At 40.1% G+C, this 20,957-nt stretch overlaps 1 protein-coding gene across 1 annotated transcript in view; it reads right to left on the bottom strand.

The window, feature by feature from the left end:
* Positions 1-20,957, bottom strand: part of Prss12 (serine protease 12) — a 50,851-nt gene that overhangs the window by 16,044 nt on the left and 13,850 nt on the right. Inside the window, exons 2-6 of the mRNA XM_026783870.1 lie at positions 18,233-18,383; positions 8,337-8,515; positions 6,632-6,773; positions 3,901-4,097; positions 2,033-2,174 (exon numbers count right to left, since the gene is read on the bottom strand). Coding sequence (XP_026639671.1) covers positions 2,033-2,174; positions 3,901-4,097; positions 6,632-6,773; positions 8,337-8,515; positions 18,233-18,383 — 811 coding nt within the window. The remainder of the gene's footprint in view (positions 1-2,032; positions 2,175-3,900; positions 4,098-6,631; positions 6,774-8,336; positions 8,516-18,232; positions 18,384-20,957) is intronic.

The raw sequence follows: 20,957 nt of genomic DNA, 5'->3' as shown, positions 1-20,957 counted from the left end.
AGCTGGGTTAGAAATGAAATCCATGAACTGTAGTCATGTGTTTACAAGTGGAGAAATGAATGACAGAAATAGAGAGAGCAAAGGCATATAAAACCCAGCACTGTCTAAGTCCACCTATGCCTTTAGAGTAAGCTGCTCTCCCTTTCCCTCCCACATAAATTCAGAAGACAGCAAGTTAGTATTACAAATTATTGACCCATTGACCATAAGATAACTAGACCAGCAAGTAGGTCAAAAACAAGGCAGTACACAAGAGTATTTCAATAACAAAAATACTAAAATTTTATAAAACACAGATGCTATTTTGAATAAATATTTTGTATTCTATACAGAAATAACTAATTCAACTGATCAATATTTAAGATAATGCATATAATTAACAGTATTTTTGTAAATACAAATCATTATTAGCTATCTACTATGAACTAGGTACCATGCATACTAGCTTATATCACAGCCCTCTGTGCTACAGCTGTGTTGCTGTGTGTATGGTAACACACACGAGGACGCAGGTGCACATGTCAGCACACATGAAAGTCAGAGCCGGACATTAGGAGTCCTCTCTTGCTCTCTGTCTTACTGCCTTAAGACAGGGTCTATCGCTGAGCCATTTGGGCTAGACTCACTGGCTAGCCAGCTCTCAAGATCTGTCTGTCCCTCTTCTGCAATTCTGGGACTACACGCATGCAGTCAGGCCTGGATTTCTTTTTTTTTTTCATATTAGTATTCATTCATTTTATTAGAATGAAATCTAATTCAGTCATACTGGGGTTCAAGTTTATGTTTCAAACAAAGCCTAAACAGTCACTTAGACACAAATTTCAATGCAAGGTTTTCACCGATATAATTTACCACTTACATGTGGCAAACAGGATGTTAACCCATTCAGCACTTTTAATAATACAAACATACAGTAAAGTGAAATTAGCAGAAATAAATTTAGTTTCTTTTTTTTTTCAAATCCAGATTCTGCTAACTTATAAAAAGTACAGAAGTTCAAACATTTTAAAATTAAATTTCACTTGTGTTCATAAAGTTAAGATGCTTAAAGGCAGAGATAGATAAAGTAGAAAGACAAAACTATCTCTAGGATCAGAAATAGCTTTTGTATATCTTCATTTTATTTACAAATGCTTACTGGAAACAATCACAATTCAGGAATAGGATCTTGCAGATTTTCCTTTCCATTTTCTAATATAGGCCTGGATTTCTATATGAATTCTGAGTGTTCAAGCACAGGTCCTCATATTGCAGAGCCAGCGCTCTTACCCGTTGAGCCACTCCCCTGACCTCTGCATTGTAACCTGTATTTTGACTGTAACCCCCAAACCCTTGTTTGATATTTTTCCACTGTCACTCATGAAAAATCCAGTCACCCAGCTGAGAACCTGCCTTCTCCAGATTCAAATACCCACATTTTCTTATTTTATACTGTAAAAAAAGTATTTCTCCATGAGCCACACTACTTCTCTGCGGAACACACAGCACATCAGCCCTACAGTGGTAGCTGTTTCAAACAGGGGGATTAACACACACACACACACACACACACACACACACACACAAGTGCAGGAGGGAAAATGTAAGGTACTGAGTAGATTGCAAGAGAAAGTAAGTGTTCATAAGCTTGACGGCTGACACAGAAAGGCGGAAGACTGGCCTCGGCTACATCAGTTTACCGTGTCTACTGTGTTTAGCTGCTCTACACACCTTGACTCCATGAACAGCAAGAACCTACTGTTCAATGACTGAGGATGCAGGAAACGGTGAGCTGAATGCTTGTGGCTAAGGGCAGCAGCACTGTCACTATGGAAAGTCAGAGTTGGGCTGTATTTGTGATGTTATGTAAAGCTAATATAAATAAAACTAGACTACTTACTGACTCTTTACAGCTTCAAATCAGCATGCTATTGATATCTTTAATTGAAGAAACTGGTTTTAAATAAAGGAAACTCACGAAAATGAACCTGAAACCCACTGAGTCAGAGAAACTTTCGCCAAGTACCATCCCGGAGAACTATGGCTTCCTTACTGGTAACCAAGCTGCCGGCAGATCACGGCTGCATCTATATCAGTCCATCCGTCATCGCAGATCGTTCCCCACTGGCCATTGACAAAAACCTCCACTCGCCCTTCTTTCTTATTTTCTCCATCCATTAGTCTGATAGGAAAACCTAAGGCATGAAATCAAAACATTAGAAAAGCCAAAACAAGCCAAGTTATGTTAAAACATGAAAGCTCTCCATAATACAATTAAAAGGTAGATATAAAATCGACTCAGGAGATGAAATACCAATAAAATCCAGTAGTTACTCTTGTCTTTGTTAAAGCCCTGCAATCACAGGGTGCATCTCGCTCAACTTTCTGTCACTAGCATTAGAAAATGTCTCACGTGCAGAGGACAAGAGTTGCTCACATAAATGGATGGATGGACAGACAGACGGATGGCACTCAAAAGTCTTGAGCTAGCTATTTTTATTACAACTAACCTCTAAATAGTAATAGAGCGTTAACAGAGTTCTTCTGTTTTAAGTCATTTTTTTTAAATTCATGAACATAGATGGAATATATACTTCCAAGTAAAGGTTTTTAGAAGGTAGAAAGAGGGACAACACTGGCATATGTGGGCAACTTAATTAAGTAGACTGCCAGAACGGGGTGGCATGGAAGAAGGCAGCTATCAGAAAAATTCTAAAACCTTCTATTTAACTTTCATTTCAAATGAAGGACTTAAATCACAAAATATATTAATATCTAAAAACCACAAAACTAATCTCTAGTAACTTAAGGATGAAACTGCATAAATGATAGAAAGTGACATCTATATCTGGTGCAATAGGTAGACAGACACAAAAAAATGTGGCTTGCTTAAAGCCCCCACTGAGATCCCATACTGTTACAATAAACTGTGAAGTCATTGGGGTGTGTCCTAATTCAGGAAAACCCGAACCCTTCCTTCCTTGTGCCCAGAATGATTAAATCCTCAGTTTCAATCCGTGATGAGGATTACTTCATGGGATAGGAGGGAGAATTATATAGCAAAGTCAAAACCAACAGACTTAAGCGAATATTCTATGCATTTCTGTCGAGAAAATTTCATAGAGTAGCAAGTCTTACCTATGTATCAAGCAGAACATTTGAAACTTTATATTTCTTATTAGTGTATCTGAAATTTTAGTGAAGGTTCAAAAAAACGGTGATTTCCCTCCCTAAAGACCAAATCCAAACTGATGAAATTATTTTACGATTCATGGCTTTCAATATTTACATTTTTAAATCTTTGTTCCAATATTAAGGAAACATATCCACAAGGAATTCGATCCCCATGATCTACTTCAATCGTTTATTTATTCAATAAATATTTCATATATCTTGCTTTATTTAATTTATTTTTATGGGGATGAGTGTTTTGCTTGCATGCATGTCTGTGCTTGCCTTGTGTCTCTGAGGCCCTGAGAGAGACGTGGATTCTCTGAGTTCCATGTAGTGGTGAACTGCCATGTGGTTTCCTCTTTGCCACTGAGCCAGAAATCCAGCCCCAAGGTTTTATGTACTCTTTTAAAAATTTAAAAAAAATTTATAGTCTTTTTGTTGTGGTAGTAAGTGGACATCCTAGGGGAGTGGCTTCTCTCCTTCTATCATGTGAATTTCGGGGACTGGATTTAGGGCAGTAGATATGTGGGGTTAGAAACCTTTCTTCTTATTGAACATCTTAGACTTTTAAGTGGTAAAAAGCAAATCCAGAATTAGATATGTACTAGGAGCTGAGAACTCAAAAGCTTATCTTCTTGGGAAACAGATCTCTAACCAGTAAGTCAAAGAAATGGTTTGCATTCCAGACGAGTGGCTGGAGAAGCAGAGAGAATACCTGTGTCTTTAAGAGCATCATCTCATCCTTACCCGGAGAAAGCCTGTGTCCATCACTGTCTGGGTAGCAGGTGAGGCCCACATCCTCCCTATGGCTGCAGTCATGCTTTCCCCACTGTCTCCTGGAGCACTGAATGAAACTGGTCTCTTTTCCTGAGCAGTTGACATCATCCAGCCATATGGGCCCGCTGCTGCCTTCAAAATGGTTTACAGAGGACTGTTTGCCGTATCTGCAGCAATGAAATGAGCACTGTTCACAGAACTGCCGTCGCCTGAACCAAAGGACTATTAAAAAGCAACCTAATTAAGTATCATGACTTCAGAGGGTAAGAATCTGACCTTTCTCCTGCTTTGGAGACCCAACTCTGCCTTGCCGTGCATTTAAACCATCCTAACATCTTTTGGTTGACTTGATGAGTAACTAACCAGTAATTGTGTTTTGTCTACAGTTTAACCCACCAGCCTGAGAGCGTGCAAAGAGACAAACCTCACATTCCTGGCCAGGGATCAACCCTGTGAAGTAAAAAGGAAAACAATTGTTTGTTTGAGGCTCTGCTCAAAGTATTCTAGCTGATTTGAGTTTATCTGCTTCCCTGGGGCATTCTGGAGTCCTTCTTCAAGATAGAAAATGTCCCAGAACTCAGTGACTGCTCAGAAACAGGACCCAATCCAGAAGTTACAATTTTGATATTAGCCCATCAAAGTAAAAACAATGACAGTGGTTTTTTGAAAGGTTATATAAGTTTAATACATAATTTTTATAAGTGACACTGCTTGCCAATTGACTTTATTACATTATATTATGTATTGCAATAAATGATAGGCTGTGAAATAGCAAATATCTGTAAATTTAAAAACTGGCAACTAAGTATTCACTTTCACCCTTCTTCCAATTTTTCATTCATCCCTTAAAAATCGTTCAAATTATCACTGAGTTTAAAGAACTTCCAAGTGCCTTCAATTCTTAGAGTCTGTAAAATTCAACTCTCAGTCAGAAATTGTATGCCCATCATTCCCCTCACTCAATACTTTTATTATTTCTTCATTAAGGATATGAAGACATCTCTCCATTTGCCATGAATTTTCCTAATAGTTCTGCTGTGCAAATACTAGATCTCTCTAACTAGATGAAGATGAATTATTTAGTAAGTTAAAGCAACATGGTCTTATTTTGGTTTAGATTTGGGTTTTTGTTTTCAAGACAGGATTTTTCTGTGTAGCACTGGCTGTCCTGGAACTCACTCCACAGACCAGGATGGCCTTGAACTCACAGAGTTTTGCCTGCCTCTAGTACTGGGATTAAAGATGTGTATCACCACCCATTGGCACAACACAGTTTTTAAGTAGTCATTTAAAGACTACTTTTCTAACTAATCAAATTTTAGCAAAAATAAAAAAAAAAGCAATGAACTTAAATTGTATATTGCTGTCACTTTGGGCTTAAAGCATGAGTCCAGCAAATGTCTTGTTCTGACACTGACTTCCCTCTGTGTAATTGAACCACAAAACATATAACAGGAAGTTTTGTTAGCTTTGAGACTGCATCTGTACAAAGACACCGAGTTTACTCTTTCTCAACCCCAGTGAATCATCACTTTCAGAACTTCCTCTGTAACCTAAATGTGGCACATGCTCACACGAACACATGAATGTTGGTAAATTTGCAACATTTGCATTTTCATTATAGCATTATTTATTATGTAACTAGTAGTCCATTTTACCCTAGAAAAATAACCTAAACATTCAGTAGATCATGGTGTGACTATTTAATGGATCTCAAAATCCATTGAACTTGTGACACTGTGCCATTGAAAAAGTAAAGAAATGTGGCTATAAGATCAGGTTTATAAAGCAGCTGATATAAAATCACATGAACATTCCAAGTGATGTGTAAGAAAGGGAAATTGTGGACAGTATTTCATTTACTTTCTTTTAAAAATACACCCTTAAGCATAGCTTTACCCAGCTTGAATGAGATACATATTTTAAGGCTTAGTGAATATTTGTAATTAACTATTTCAAACTGATGTTAAGTAATTCACCAGTTTTTAAAATCATGGTAGAGAAATATGAAAGATAAGAAAGAAGGGGCATCCATGGACTTCATTTGAATATTTACCTCCAGGGCATCGTTTTGTTACTTCAACCAATTTAAGTCTTTATTCTGGAATGCATTGTGTATGCAACATGACATATACTGCCCCAAAGTCTGGCACTCAGATTGTAAGTGGGCAAGGTCAAAGGCTAGTTCTAAAGGTCATCTCGTGACAAGAGGGCTGTTCTTTTCCAACAGAAGTGTCAATTATCATCATGTTCCAAGAAAGAAGCACGTGACACCACAGCATTCCCCACTGGAATTGCTGAAATTTTAGACCAGAAGTCACTCTTAGCGTCAAACAATTTGTTCAAGAAAAGAGATGTTGATGGGTACATGAAGTAATACATGAAAAGTATATGAAAGAAATGGCTACTTATTATCTTTAAAAATGTCATTTTTATTGTACTTCTGTTTATAGGTAAATTGGTGAAGTAATAGGTAGATTAAATAGAAAGGTGGTAGGTAGGTAGGCATTACTGATATGACAGATGATGATAAACTATAGATGTTGATGATGACAGATGGATAGACAAATAGATAATACGTAGATAGGTAACTGATAGGTTATGCATATCTATTTTTAGAATTACAGGTAAGGATCATGCAGCAATTCTGACTTGAAGGATGTGTTTCGGTGTTCAATGTCCCCACACCAGTGAGCCTTACTTAAATCCCAGCAGTCGGCAAGCCACGTATGTGTTCATCTCTGTCCAGCTGTCATCACAGACTGTCCCCCACTGTCCCCGATAGTATACCTCCAGGCGACCTTCATGGCCACTTCTCCCTCCGGCAAGTCTGATAACCCCATCTGTGATAAGAAGATAAAGACACAAAACAAATTAATGTTAAAGAAAAAAAAGAAGAAGAAGGAAGCAGCTTTGGCCTGAGGGACCTTTGGCGTTAGGCCCCCCTCTGAGCCATTTGATAATTAACATTATGACTCTGCTCAGTCATGTGAGGTCATTGCCCTCTTTCTGAACATTAGTGCATCTCTCTTCCTCATCGTTGTCCTCTATTCTCCAAGCAGAAAATACATTCTGATGTCATTTCAAAACACATCTTTTTTAACTTTTCTATATTAAATCCCATTAGAGAAATTTCCCATAATTCCAGTCCTCTTAAATCTAAAGGACAGTGGTCATTTTCATCAAAATAGCAATATATATATATAGTTATATATATATAGTTATATATATAGTAATATATATATAGTGACTTAGAGTATTTCAAATTCTTAATCGCGCATCAAAACACTGAACTAAGGACATGGGCAAAGCTACATCAGGTAAAGAGCAATCTAGCTTGCTGAAGAGGTCATTATTCCTCAGATACCCACGGATGAGAAAAACACATCTGTGTTCTTTTACTGAGAGGACAGATATGAAACTTGAATCTTATTATCTCAGTAACTAATTACACACAGAATTCTTAAAAAAAGGTTTGTGCACAGATAGCACAATAAATTTCATTACCAAAGAGGATATATTTAGAAGTCATTTCCATCCACAGTAATCCAAATACCTCTCAAAGGAACACAGATAATCAGAGAGTAGAAGGTACCTCTCATAGATCTCTGGCACCCACTGAAGTGAACAAAAGTCTCTTGACACACAACCATCTGGTGTTTGAGATTTATTGTCTTCAAAACACTATCGTATGCCCATCATAGCGCTAATGAGATTACATCATTTGAAAGAGGGTGGCTCAAGGAAATGGAATTCTGTCTTTACCTCTGTGTACATTAGAAATTTCTATTCTGTACAAATGCATTGCGTTGCTAATAAAAAAGCAACAGCATGAGTTCCATAGATACTAATTCTTTTACTTTTCACATTCATGCACAAATACACACAGGTAAAAATAATTTAAAACATCCCTCCTTATGACATATGACCTATAAAACAGACATGACGCAATGCACATTAGTCTAAAATCTGATTCCAAAGCATGGCCTCTTTATCAGTTCCCTTCCATGAGCAATCACATAAACACAGCTTTACAGCAATTACAAACACATTCTGGGAAAGGCTGGTCCTCCGCTGAATGGATTTAAGATGTAATATACTGACACCTGCTGTTTGGTATGTGTCACTGCACATTGATTTTGACTGTTGGGTACAGCATATTGCAAAAAAAAACCTGATAGTTTCTGATGTAGCTTTGTTGGACTTTAAATAGAAACGTTTAGAAATAACTGTGAGTGAAGACATTGTATTTTGAAATAAAAATTGTGTTTGGTTTTATCTTGAGTTTTGCTTAATATTTAGCTTTATCTGTCTGCTTCTTCGACAATATCTGAATTAAGAAAGGAAGCTGTGGCAGTACCAGTCGGGAGGGCAGGAGACGGCACATTTAGGAAGTGGCACCTTACCTGTGAGAGGGACACAAGACACTCCAGCATCTTCCTTATGGCCACAGTCATGCTCTCCCCAGGAGCTCTTTGGACACTGCTCAACGGACAGCTCGTTTCCGGTGCAGCGTACTTCATCCAACAGTATTGGGCCAGATCCTTCCCCAAAGTGTGCATGGTGCCACGCTTTGGCGATGCCACTAAGCAGACGTAAAATGAGATGAATTCTGGCTTCCACCGTGAAAGATGCTCCTGTCTCATTTCCTCGCTCCCGTCAACCACACAGTGATTAACCCCATGCCCGAAACCCACTCCTTCCATCATTTGCGAGTTCCCGGGATTTGTCTTGCTTCCAATGGCCACCACTACATATGTTTAAAAACTCCTTGCTATTTCTCAACCTTTGCCCTCCCTTCTTCATTAATAACATAATCTCAGTGTTTTAAAAGGTACAGTAATGAGTACCCAAAATAAACACCACATTTCCAAGCATCCTATCCTACTAGCGAGCTGTTTATATCCTGACATAAACACCATTTTAACAATGTTTAAGCACATCGAGCCATTCACGTTGAGGTACAATTATCAATGCCATCTGTCTGCAGAAGTTTTTCGTGATTTCAAAATAAAACGTTACCATTATTAAGTTTTTAGCGGCACTATTCAGAAAGAAAGCACTGTGGAGTATTCGAACGCCATTGTCTTCATTCCGTCTCCTTCCTAGTGCACATAAAGCGAAGGTAATGGCTGGAACTAAAAAAGCTACATTGGCCCAGCTTGTGCCGCCTCCATGCACACACTGTTTTGGAGACAGGGTCTAAAACCAGAGCCCTGTCACACAGACTTCTCTGAAACCGTCTATGTGGTCTTGGCTAGCCTTAAACTCACAGTAAACAATCATTCTGCCTCAGCCTCTGGAGCGCTGTATAGAAAGCATGAGCACCGTGCCCAGCAAAACGCCCTATGAAGGGATCGGAGATGGAAGAAGGAAAGAGCCAAGGGTCCTAATGAGGGCGGACCCACTGGACGAGACTCTGCTGGCTGCCTCTGATCTCTTCTTTGAGAGCCGATGAGATGTGTGGCTAAATTTGTTTAAGTTGTTGTTATGTCCAATTCCTGTCATTCAGTCAAATCCATTTCTGACAAAAATAGCATCCCACGAGTTTACTCATAAGGAACTTCTACAGTTTGAAAAATTGTGTCCTAAGTTCAATGAAGACCATCTTTAGATATTGCTTTTCAGCCCCCTTTGTCTTTTATCCTTGGCCTTTGACATTTATATCTTCTATCTTCAGTTCTTTATTGATATTATACCTATTCCTTTATTCATGATTCCATAACTATCTTGAGAATTGCAACAAGAATATATTAAGAGAAAAACATTCACTAGATGGGTATAATACCCCAGTGATATTAAAGTCTTATGCAGGCAACTTCAAGATCTTATTCGATTCATTTTATTAGGTATTGTAGAGGTCTCCAGAGTACTCACTGTTAATATTCAGGCATCTGCCTTCGGGGTTCTGGTAGGCTACGTCCTCAGCTGTAGCCACTAAGAGCGCCTCCTGTGCACATTCACTATGTTCCCATTAAAAGGGCCCTGCCCACCTCCCATCTCTCTCTGTCTCTCTGTCAGTCTGTTTCTCTCTCTCTCTCTCTCTCTCTCTCTCTCTCTCTCTCTCTCTCTCTCCCTCCCTCCCTGTCTCTCTCTCTCTCCCCCCTCCTTCCTCTATCCCTCTCTGCCTCTCTCTCCTCTTCTGCCGCTCCTGTCCCCAGAGGCCAGTCTCCCCCACTTCCCTCTTCTTATCTTCCCTTTCCCCTAATAAAAACCCCTCCATGTGAACTCTGTTGCATGGCGTTTTTCTCTCACACACCACTTTTTCTAAATTTCAGCACTCATGTCTAAAACATTTAAAAATTAAACCTCTCTTTAAATAACATCAAGCCAAATGCACAGGGCCCATTCACACCACTATGGCTTGACTGACTATGCAGACAATTCAGAAAGTGCCAAGGAGGTGGAGTGAAGAATGCCTGAGGAGGGGTGATGGAGGAAATCAAGGGAAAGAAAAATACATTTCCTTTTGCTGTTAAAATATTTCTCAATTCAGAATCCCAATGCTCAAACCACTCTCTACCCTTAATAGTCTACCCCAACAAATAATAAAGATCAGAATCTACTGAGCAGATAGATGTATAGGAAAGAGCAACAACGATATGCTATTGTGAAAATGAGTTAACTTTTGAAGAAATGTGCTTTGAATTCTTCACCTGAGATTTGTGACTCCTCTTTTAGAAGAATCCATAACAAGACAGAAGACACCCCCAGCTAATGGCTGCAGATCAGATGACAAATGACGACCCAGGGACCAAAGACTGAATGGTACCCATTTCCATGCTGCCATTGCACTAAGAGGGATTTCTATGAATTCCGAATGATGGGCAGCAAGGGAGAGACTGAAAGGATAACGTAATTGGTGATGAGTAACATTAACTGAAACCCAACTTTTCTTTTACAAATGTAAAACGGTATTGAAGCTAAGCCACGTTTGTGCCTATGGCAGTGTTGGTGCTACAACAGGGCCACTGTCTACTGTCCACACAGTCTAAAGTATTTGCTGTCTGGTCTACGATGGTTTAAATGAGAGATGTGTCCCATAAGCTAATGTTCTTGATGGTTTGATCTTCAGTTTCTCATGCTGCATGCAGAGGTTCCTCACTGGAGGAAGGACATTACCACCTCTGAGCTTTAAGGGTATCTACCTTGGTCCCACTTCCTGTTCTTTCTCTCTGCTTCCTGTGTGTGATGCTCATGTGTTCGGCCAGCTTCCGTCCGGCACAAAGCTTGCTCTTCCATGCTTTCCTTGACTGTTGCCATGACTCCCCCACCACAATGGATTTTTATCTCTCTGGAACTGTAAGCCAAAATAAACCCTTTTCTCCCCTAATTGCCTTTGGTGATGATAATTTATCACAGCAACAACAAAACGAAGACAAAAAACCCTAAGGCATGGCCCTTTACAAGAGAGAAATTAATGGAAGCAAGCATAAAATGTGGTTCAGGGACACACTGACTGAATGATGACTGGAGGCCTGTTGGGTCATGGAGAAGCCAGGCTCAAGGTAAAGCAAACTCATCACCTCCTTAGAGCTTTGCGCCGGGAAGAGATGTTAAGGAAAATTTTTCACTGGATACAATTCACTGACTACAATAAGGCTAGAAGGAAACCAAAACATCAGGAGATAATGGAAAATTTGATCCCAAACTCCTACCAGAAACAAATTAAATCCAGGTGGTTTAAAGATGACCAAGGAAAAGAAAGGGGGAGGGGGAGGAAGAAGAGGTGTGTGTGTGTGTGTGTGTGTGTGTGTGTGTGTGAGAGAGAGAGAGAGAGAGAGAGAGAGAGAGAGAGAGAGAAACAGAAAGACAGAGACAGAGAGAGAAAAAGAGAGAGATGGATATAAAAAGTTCCTCTGCTGAAATAATAGGAGTGCTGTTCTTATAACCTTGGATGTAGATGATTTCCTGAAGAAAACAGGAAGCACAGAAGGGAGGAAAATGAAGCCTAAAAAGATTACATCTAAGGATAATTGAAAACTACCTCATAATCAGTCCCAGGTGAATGGAATACTGTGGAATAAATATTTGCAATATGTAATAGTAGCCAAACCAACTCCTAGGATAAGGATAAAAATATTGTTAAATTTTAATGAACAAGACAGCAACCAACTTGAGAAATATTGGGGCAATGGGGTGGATTAAAGTGGAGGAAGGATTACCTGTGGTCACTGACCACCTAAGATGGTCAAGCTTGTAAGTGGTCAAATTAAAGCAAAACAAAGTATTCTTACCTGTCATATTTTTCACAGATTTAAAGGATTAATATCATCTTTCATGCAATATTTTGGCAAAGGATTTCTGTCCCCAAAGGGAAAAAATACAAAGTCTAATGTCATCCATTGACTGGGAGTGACAGCCCATTCTCTAGGGCAGAGGAACTGAGCTATGTTGCATTCCAGATAGGCGGGTTAGTTCTCAGAATAAAACATCAGGCCTGCTGCTTCTGTCTGGCCTACCTCGCATACATAAAGAAGAATCCAATACATGGGACTTCCAAATGGTGAGTCGGGAGAAGTGACTTATGCCAGAATCTATTTCTATAGCATCAGTGCATGTTTTGTTTTCTGTTAAATGGATTTCCATATTTTCCACTGAAACAATATCATGTTAAAGATCTCAAAAACATTTAATTAAGATAAATGGATTATAAAAACAACAATAAACTTGAGGGGGGAATAATAACCAGGAAAATATCATGCGACATTAACTTAGTTTTCTAGTCATTGTTTGAGTTTGTTAAAATTAAGATGATGTGTGTTTATACACACACACACACACACACACACACACACACACACGTGTTCCTTCAAGCAGGAATTCCTAGTGCCCTGCTGCTGGTTTTCGTAGGAAAAGCAAAGAAATAAATGACTCCTTTTAAAGAGATCAGATAATACTGGGGAAAGAGGCATCAAGTTCATTAACCAGGATGTCAAAAAGTTCTACGTGAATTGAGTAAGCCACGTGTGCTCTGTCCTTCCCATACAGCAATCATTTCCACACCAGCCAGCCAGCTTCATGCTGAAGGTCCAAACACTCACTCCTTGCTTGTCCTGACTACAGAGAAAGCTTATGGGAAATGCTGTTCTGATATAACACCCTGGCTTATTTCATTTGTGAAGCTAGTTGACTCAGGTGACAATAATTCCCAATGAACACTCGCCGACTTCCTTCTATGCCTGACCCTCATTCAGTGTGTTCTCTTCACTAATCAAAGTGCATGGAACCATTATCGCAATGGCCAAATATGATCAACTCAGGACCCAAACATGGCCACTATTTGACAAAGACAAGGTAGGAAGGCCAGGTAAGCACATACTCTTTAGTTTATAGAGGACTGGTTCTTTAACTACATATATCAGTTTGTAACACTTGTAACCTATGGCTATAGAAACTCATTTTTAATGATCAGTGTGCTGGCCCATGGTTCCCTCCATCACCAATGACTCCTAATGTACAATGACTGCTTAAGATTTGCCAGGCACTGGTCTAAGAGCACTGTGAGCACTGCGCTTATTACCTTATTTAATCTTCCCCAACTTCATTATGTTATCACATCAACGTTATGGGCAAGAAAACGGAGGCTCAAAAGTTCAATAGCTTTCCCAGCATCCCACTGGGTTTAAATGGTTGCTATCAGCAGGCCCTGAACCGCTACCGCATTACAGCCTCCAAGGATGTTTCCAGCTGATGGCAGATGCCACGTCTAACACAGTCCAGCCAAAACGCTGTCACTATCGCTTTCTTTCTCTTCTTACTTCTCTGTGTCTTCCAGCTCTATGTTTTCGTTCTGTCATTTGACAGAGTAGAGCATGAGTGAAGAAAATCCTCTACTGGCGGGATCCTGAGTCTCAAGACTGGTTCCGACTCACAGCACAGAGCCAAGAACATGGCTACAGAAGGGCACAACTTCCGCCTCTGTTAATAAACTTTCCTCTCTGATCACCCAAGTCCATATACCCAGAAATTTGAATTGTAAATATTGTAAGACAGTCAAAGTGTTTCTAATGGAGAGGGAAATAAAAAGGCAAAGAAAAGGTTTAAAAATCAACGTATACTATAATAATTTTATCCTAACATTTACTATCATTCTATAGGAGAATTTTATAGCTCCCCCTAAGGAAAACAAAACTAATGGAAAGATACACTTAAATAATTAAATTTCTGTGTAAATTATGGAACTCCAGCACAGTTCAATGTGATGTCATGCTAAGCTGGGCTTTTAAAATGCTTTTAATATTAAGCTCACAGAAAGGAACTCGAGAATGGCTCCACCTAACACTACTGGATACATAAGCACCCCCAGGTTATCTAATCTGAAAGCATCTGCCTGTCTCCCTTTTCTTCTTCACCATCCCCACATACTGAGTTAATCCAATTTAAGTAACTTAAGTACAATAATTCCTTTTGCATTGAGAAAGCTCTCCAGCTACCAATATACACAGATTCTATTCAAATGTGAAGGTCACAAAGACAGAATCTCACACGGAAACTGCAACCAGCACTGCAGCAACTCATGATGCAGGCTCCTTTTGGGAATCCAACAAGGCAAGCAAAAGTGAGATGAGATTCGCCTACGGACAAAATAAATAAAGCAAGAAACAAGTATGCAGTCTCCTATCAAACATCGAACACTAAAAACAATTTCATCCGAGCCGGGCGGTGGTGGCGCACGCCTGTAATCCCAGCACTCGGGAGGCAGAGGCAGGCGGATCTCTGTGAGTTCGAGGCCAGCCTGGTCTACCAAGGGAGTTCCAGGACAGGCTCCAAAGCTACAGAGAAACCCTGTCTTGAAAAACCAAAAAATAAAAAAAAATTAAAAAAAAACAATTTCATCCAAAGGTACTTAGCCTTTCAGTGAACAAACACATGTTTGTATATAGGGCATATATGTAACAACAATTTTAAAAGAGGTCAGGGACTTGAGAGGAAGATGGGGGGAACAGGAGGAGTTATAGTGGTAAGCAGGAGGGGTGGAAATGATGTAAGTAGTGTACTCTCGTATTAAAATCTCAAAAAAATTAAAACCTTTAATTAATAAAAACTCAACATGCTATTGACATAGTCTTTACAATGCTATTGGGGTAAAGGCATAGACTTCTTCATAGTCAAGATTAAAAAAAAAAAAAACACTTAGCACTCCCTGAGTTTAAGTAATTGACAGTTCAGTAAGTACAGATCACACTGTTAGAGCAGCAGTTCTCAACCTGTGGGTGGTGAGTCCCACAAGGTCACAGATGACATACCCTGCATATCAGGTATTTACATTACAATTCATAATAGTAGCAAAATTGCAGTTATGAAGTAGCAAGGAAAACGGTCTTATGATTGGTGGTCCCCATAACATGAGGAAATGTATTAAACCGTCGCAGCATTAGGAAGGTTGAGAACCACCGCATTAGAGCGCTTTGAAAATACAGAACCCCCGAATAGATTACCTCTAACTAAACAGAAGCTCTGAAGAGAGGAATCGTGTCTAATAACCTCACCACCAAATGCCCAGGTTACTCTTAATGCTCTCTAATTAGATTGACCCCAACAGCCGATGAATTTTAGATGGCTGCTACGTAGCTAAACGCTGTAAATTAGAAACATGTGGTGGGCAAGAGAACCGTTAGTAAGAGCTATCCTGTAACAGCTCAGAGGTAGGACCACAGGCTTTTAGAGGCCGGCAGGCACTCATGCTATGCTATTCTATCTCCAACAGCAACACTTGGAAACATTCATAGCACTGGCCTTGAAACGGACGCATAGCCAAATCCACAATTTGTTACAGTTTTGCTAAAAGGAACTGACTAGCCCTATCTGACCCACCTGAAGGAATACTAGCCAACAATACTGCTAGTGTTTGAGGTCAAAGCCACTGTCCTCGGATTTCTCAGGCTTGTTCATTTTCCCAGTCATGAACTACAAATGAGCAGTTAGTTCTAGTTACACAGAGAGACTGAAAATGTTCCCTTCATGCTCAATTTTAGCCTTGCCACTATGGGATTTAAGCAAGCAAACAAACGAAAAGGAGCCAATTTGACTCTGTGACTCCTGGTGGAGAAGAAAATATCCCATCACCTGTGTTGGTTCCTACGCAGAACGCTAGCACTGAGCCAATGAAGCCTTTGCGACTAGTTTCCAATTTCAGAATCTGTAAGAATGAAATGACCTAAGGACACTAAGTCAGAAGATGGGACAGTCTCCAGTGTGTCCACTCAACAAGTCTAGGCTATGAAAACAGAAGAGACTGGCGTAGGTTCTAAAACTTCAGGGCCATATAGTCCAACTACACTCGATTACTTTGTCCTTGTCCTCCTGTGGACAAACCATGTGTCAAAGACGCTGTGTGAGTGACTCCACACACTTGAATATAAGAGAAATTAGGCTCATTATGATAATGGTATGTTGGCTATGCTGGACAGTGTTCTTTTTTAAAAATATTTATTTATTTATTTATTTATTTATTTATTTATTTATTTATTTATTTATTTATATGTATACAATATTCTGTCTGCAGGCTCCAAAGCCACAGAGAAACCCTGTCTCGAAAAACCAAAAATAAAAAAAAAAAAACAATATTCTGTCTGTATGCCTGAAGGCCAGAAGAGGGCGCCAGACCTCTTTACAGATGGTTGTGAGCCACCATGTGGTTGCTGGGAATTGAACTCAGGACCTTTGGAAGAACAGGCAATGCTCTTAACCACTGAGCCATCTCTCCAGCCCCCCTGGACAGTGTTCTTACTGTTAAAGCTTTCAGAGATTGAGTGGGAGAGCAATGAGAGAGAGATCTTGGTAGAAAGAGCCATGGTAGACTTAGGGAGAAACCTGGTGCTAGGGAAATTCCCAAGAATCCACAATGACCCCAGATAAGACTCCTAGCAATAGTGGAAAGGGAGCCCAAACTGGCCTTCCCTGTAATCAGATTGCTGAATACCCCCAACTATCATCATTGAGCCTTCTGTAACTGAAGGAGCCAGATGCAGAGATCCACAACCAAGCACTAGGCCAAGCTCCAGGAATCCAATCGAAGAGAGAGAAGGGAATATAGGAGCAAGGGAGGTCAAGATCATGACGGAGAAATCTACAGAGAGAGCTGAACCAAAGCTCGGGGAAACTCATGAACTCAAGACCTACAGCTGTGGAGCCTCCATGGGACCAAATTAGACCTTCCCTATGGGAGAGTCAGTGGTGAAGTTTGGACTGTGAGGCACCTGGCAGTAAGACCATGATCTATCCCTGGTGCATGAACTAGCTTATTGGAGCCCATTCCCTATGGAGGGATGCCATGCTCAACCTAGATACACGGGGGAGGGGCTTCGTACTGCCCCAGCTTAATGTGCTCCCATGGGAACCCTTACCCATTGGGAGGAGTGAATGAGGTGTGTGGGCTTGGGGGAAGGTGAGGGAGGAGGAGGGGGAGAGGGAGAACTGTAGATGGAATGTAAAATGAAATTTAAAAAATAAATTAAAATAAAAAACAGCTTTTAGAGATAAAAGTTTTAAATACTTTAAAATACTTCAGTGTAAATATAGAATTTTGAAAAGGCAAGAGCCATAAAACAATTCCAAACAACTTAGACTAATTGACCCAAAATCACAAATCCTATCTCAATATCAAAGATTTTGGCTAACTAGACAACATGATATACGCCTGAAAGATTCTTATCACAGGGGCCTCCTGCACAGTGCTAAGTAGAATAACAAAATTTAGTGTAAAATATTAACCTTTAAAAGATCTCACATGCTCCTAGGTAAACTTTTAAGCCTTGCTAACCAATGTTTTAAAAAAGCATAATATTTCAGAATAATCACAAGCCTGAAAGGACATTGGATGGTGGTTTTCATCCTGAGGTCTTTATACAGATCATTCCATTCCATATATGGGAATTACTTCCTTTGTGCATGAAGAAACAACCTTGGCTCCAAAGCATAACTAACAAAAGAGGCAGTGAACTTCCAACATTTAGGTAATCTTTGGAAAAGTTAGATTTAAAGGAATCTAACAATCAGTGCATCATCCATAAACCTATTAAAAATAATAACTGTAGTAGACAATGACAGCCGTGACCTAAGAGTAATGTAAAGGCTACATTGGAAGTAGTAAAATTCCTCGCTCAGACAAAGGCAGATTAGACTTATAGAATATATGCATATACTCTTCAGGGAGTGTACACACTAGTACAAAGATAAAAATTTTTAAAAAGTGGCCTTTTTTATTGGTTTAAGGAAATGCACAATCTAAACATACAGTACTCTCTCTGGTTTACAGAAGTAACAATATCAAAAATTAAGAAAATATCAGAAAGCAAACCTAAGACCCAGCTGCCTGCAGATGACTTCGGCGTCTGCGTCGTCCCATTGGTCATCACAGATGGTCCCCCACTGGCCAGCGTGGTACAGCTCCACCCGACCTTCATGCCCGCTGTTCCCACCAGCAAGGCGGATGATGGGCAACAGCGGGCCTGTGTGATACAAAATTAAAAGCAACTTTGAGTCACGTTTTCTTCCTTCTCCATCACAGTGTGTGTATTTCATTTCTTCCTGTTCTCAGAAGTAATATTGATTGGGCCACATTGGTGACGTGGGCAACACATGCATCTCTAATACACACTATGGGAATCTTGACCAGTTAAAATACTCCAGATCCAACCAGGTTCATACAGAGAGCTCTTTGGTGAAAAGAGTCCTAATTTAGTTTTTTTTACAACTTCAGAAAACAGAAAGGACACATGAACAAGCTTCCAATCCCTTGAGAAACAGTTAATTTTCATCAGATTATGATGGTGTCATTCATTTTTTTACTTATAGTAAATTGAACATTCTCAAATGTAATTATTAACCATAATTCTGTCTATAGCATACTTTTTTCAAGGTGAATTATTTTTACATTTGTAGAAATTAAGGAAAATTTCCATCTAATTCATTATAATAAATTAATGGACATTATATATTGGACCTCCAAAAAACAATTCTTGAAAATTCACTTGGGGGCAGCTCAGTACACATTCACTTGCTGTGGTAAGGACTCCCCCAAGTGGCCTCATTCCCATGGTCTTGGTGCCTTGCAGATCTCTAAAGCCCTCTGTCATCACTCCTGGCCCTTATGTAACCATATGTCCCCTACCTCCAACCCTAAAAACAATTCCAGGATGGTTTGCACCTCACAATCCTTATTCTTACTGTGCCTTATGCTTGAAATCATGGCCCCTGATCTTCACATAACTGCCCCTTTCCCTTCATTAGGTTCTCAACTATCAACATCCTTCCCAAGGAGGCCTGGCTTGGCTGCCTGAGCTGAATCAGCACCCTAGCAGGTCGTGGGTGCAAACTGTAATCTTAGCTCTCAGATGTACCAGGCTCTTTACCTTGGGCCATCAACCAGTGCCCAAATCATGACACAGAGATTTCTTATTAGTTATGAATGTTCGACCTAGTTTAGGCTCTTTTAACTTAAATTAACCTGGTTTTCTTTATGTACCTTTTTCCTCGAGGCTTTTTACTTTTCTTTCCTTCTGTATATTTTACTTTCACTGCTGCTCATGTCTGACTGAGTGACAGTTGCCTGACTTCTTGCCCTGAGCATGCCGCCCTCTTTTTCCTCTTTCTTCTCCTCTCATTCTTAGATTTTTCCTCCTATTTATCCTTTCTGCCCGTCAGCCCTGCCTTTCCCTCTCCTGCCTGGCTATTGGCTGTTCAGTGTTTTATTAGACCAATCAGTTGCCTTAGGCAGGCAAGGTAAAACAGTAACACATCTTTTCATAATTAAACAAATGCAGCATAAACAAACAAATGTAACGCATCTTTGTCCGGTTAAAACAATATCCCATAACACTAAGGAGGCAAATCTAGGAGGACATTCACAAGTTGAAGACCAGTTTGCTCTAGATAGCAAGTTCTAGACCAACCAGTACCACACAGAGAGACTCAGTCTCAAAGTAACAATAAAAATGAATAGGAAATCATAAAATGGCACTCAGAGGCATGTCCTGCTCCATTGATGAATGTTGCTTCTCTTGGATGTTTGTTCTTATTTAGGAGTGTCATGATTATTTGTGTATCAATTTTCACTCCGTGTAGTAGTAGGAGCGGCAGGGCTGTGTCCCGCCACCCGGCTAGCTTTACCCAAAATAATTACACCAAAACTGTATTCTTTTAAAACACTGCTTGGCCCATTTCTATCTAGCCTCTTCTAGGCTAATTCTCACATATTAATTTAGCCCATTTCTAATCATCTATGTAGCACCGGTCTTACCGGGAAGATTCTAGCCTACGTCCATCCTGGGTTGGAGCTTCATCGCGTGCATCTTCCCGGGAGCAGGGAGCATGGTGTCTCTCTGAGGCGTCTGCCCCCAAGAGGAGAGCTGTCGAGTCTGAGCTCACTTCCTCTTCCTCCCAGCATTCTGTTCTGTTTACTCCTCCCACCTATGTTTTAACCTATGAGGGCCAGCCAAGCAGTTTCTTTATTACTTAACCAATGAAATCAACAGATTGATATACGACACTCCCACATCAACTCCGTCTGAATGAAGATGAGGACAGAGACACTGTCTTCCCTACCTGTATATTCATGAACCTGATAGAAGGCATGAAAGAGGTATTAGTTGCCTGAATGGTTAGCAAATGACACCCAGAACCTAGAGAAGATATTTCAAACAAGGGAGAGTACTCCACCAGGCCTGTGTTTTCAATTTTATTTACAGGTATAAGGTATCTACAGGATGAAAAATGGTGCGTGGGTGCCCCGGGTGCCCAGGGAGAACGTTTTTGAGATCAAAGGGATAGAAGGCAGTACGTTCAGGAAGCTGAAGGTTTGACCCAGACCAGAGAGAATGAAGGAAAACATAGATCCACCCTTGGTGCCTAGGGGCCCACTCTATCAACTGGGGATAATTCTAGAGTCTGGCTGCATGGAGCCAAAGGTTGACCGTTAGCTTCACCTCTGAGCAGCTGTGAGGGTCACTGCTGTAGAGTCTGAAGACTTCAGACTTCAGCCCCAGCCTACTAGTTAACATCCACAGATGCATCCTCCTGACCGA

This window comes from Microtus ochrogaster, chromosome 21 (genome assembly GCF_000317375.1).
Source record: "Microtus ochrogaster isolate Prairie Vole_2 chromosome 21, MicOch1.0, whole genome shotgun sequence".
Classification (NCBI taxonomy): Eukaryota; Metazoa; Chordata; class Mammalia; order Rodentia; family Cricetidae; genus Microtus; species Microtus ochrogaster.
Note: the sequence above shows the minus strand (reverse complement) of the source record. Positions and strands in the feature narration are given on the sequence as shown.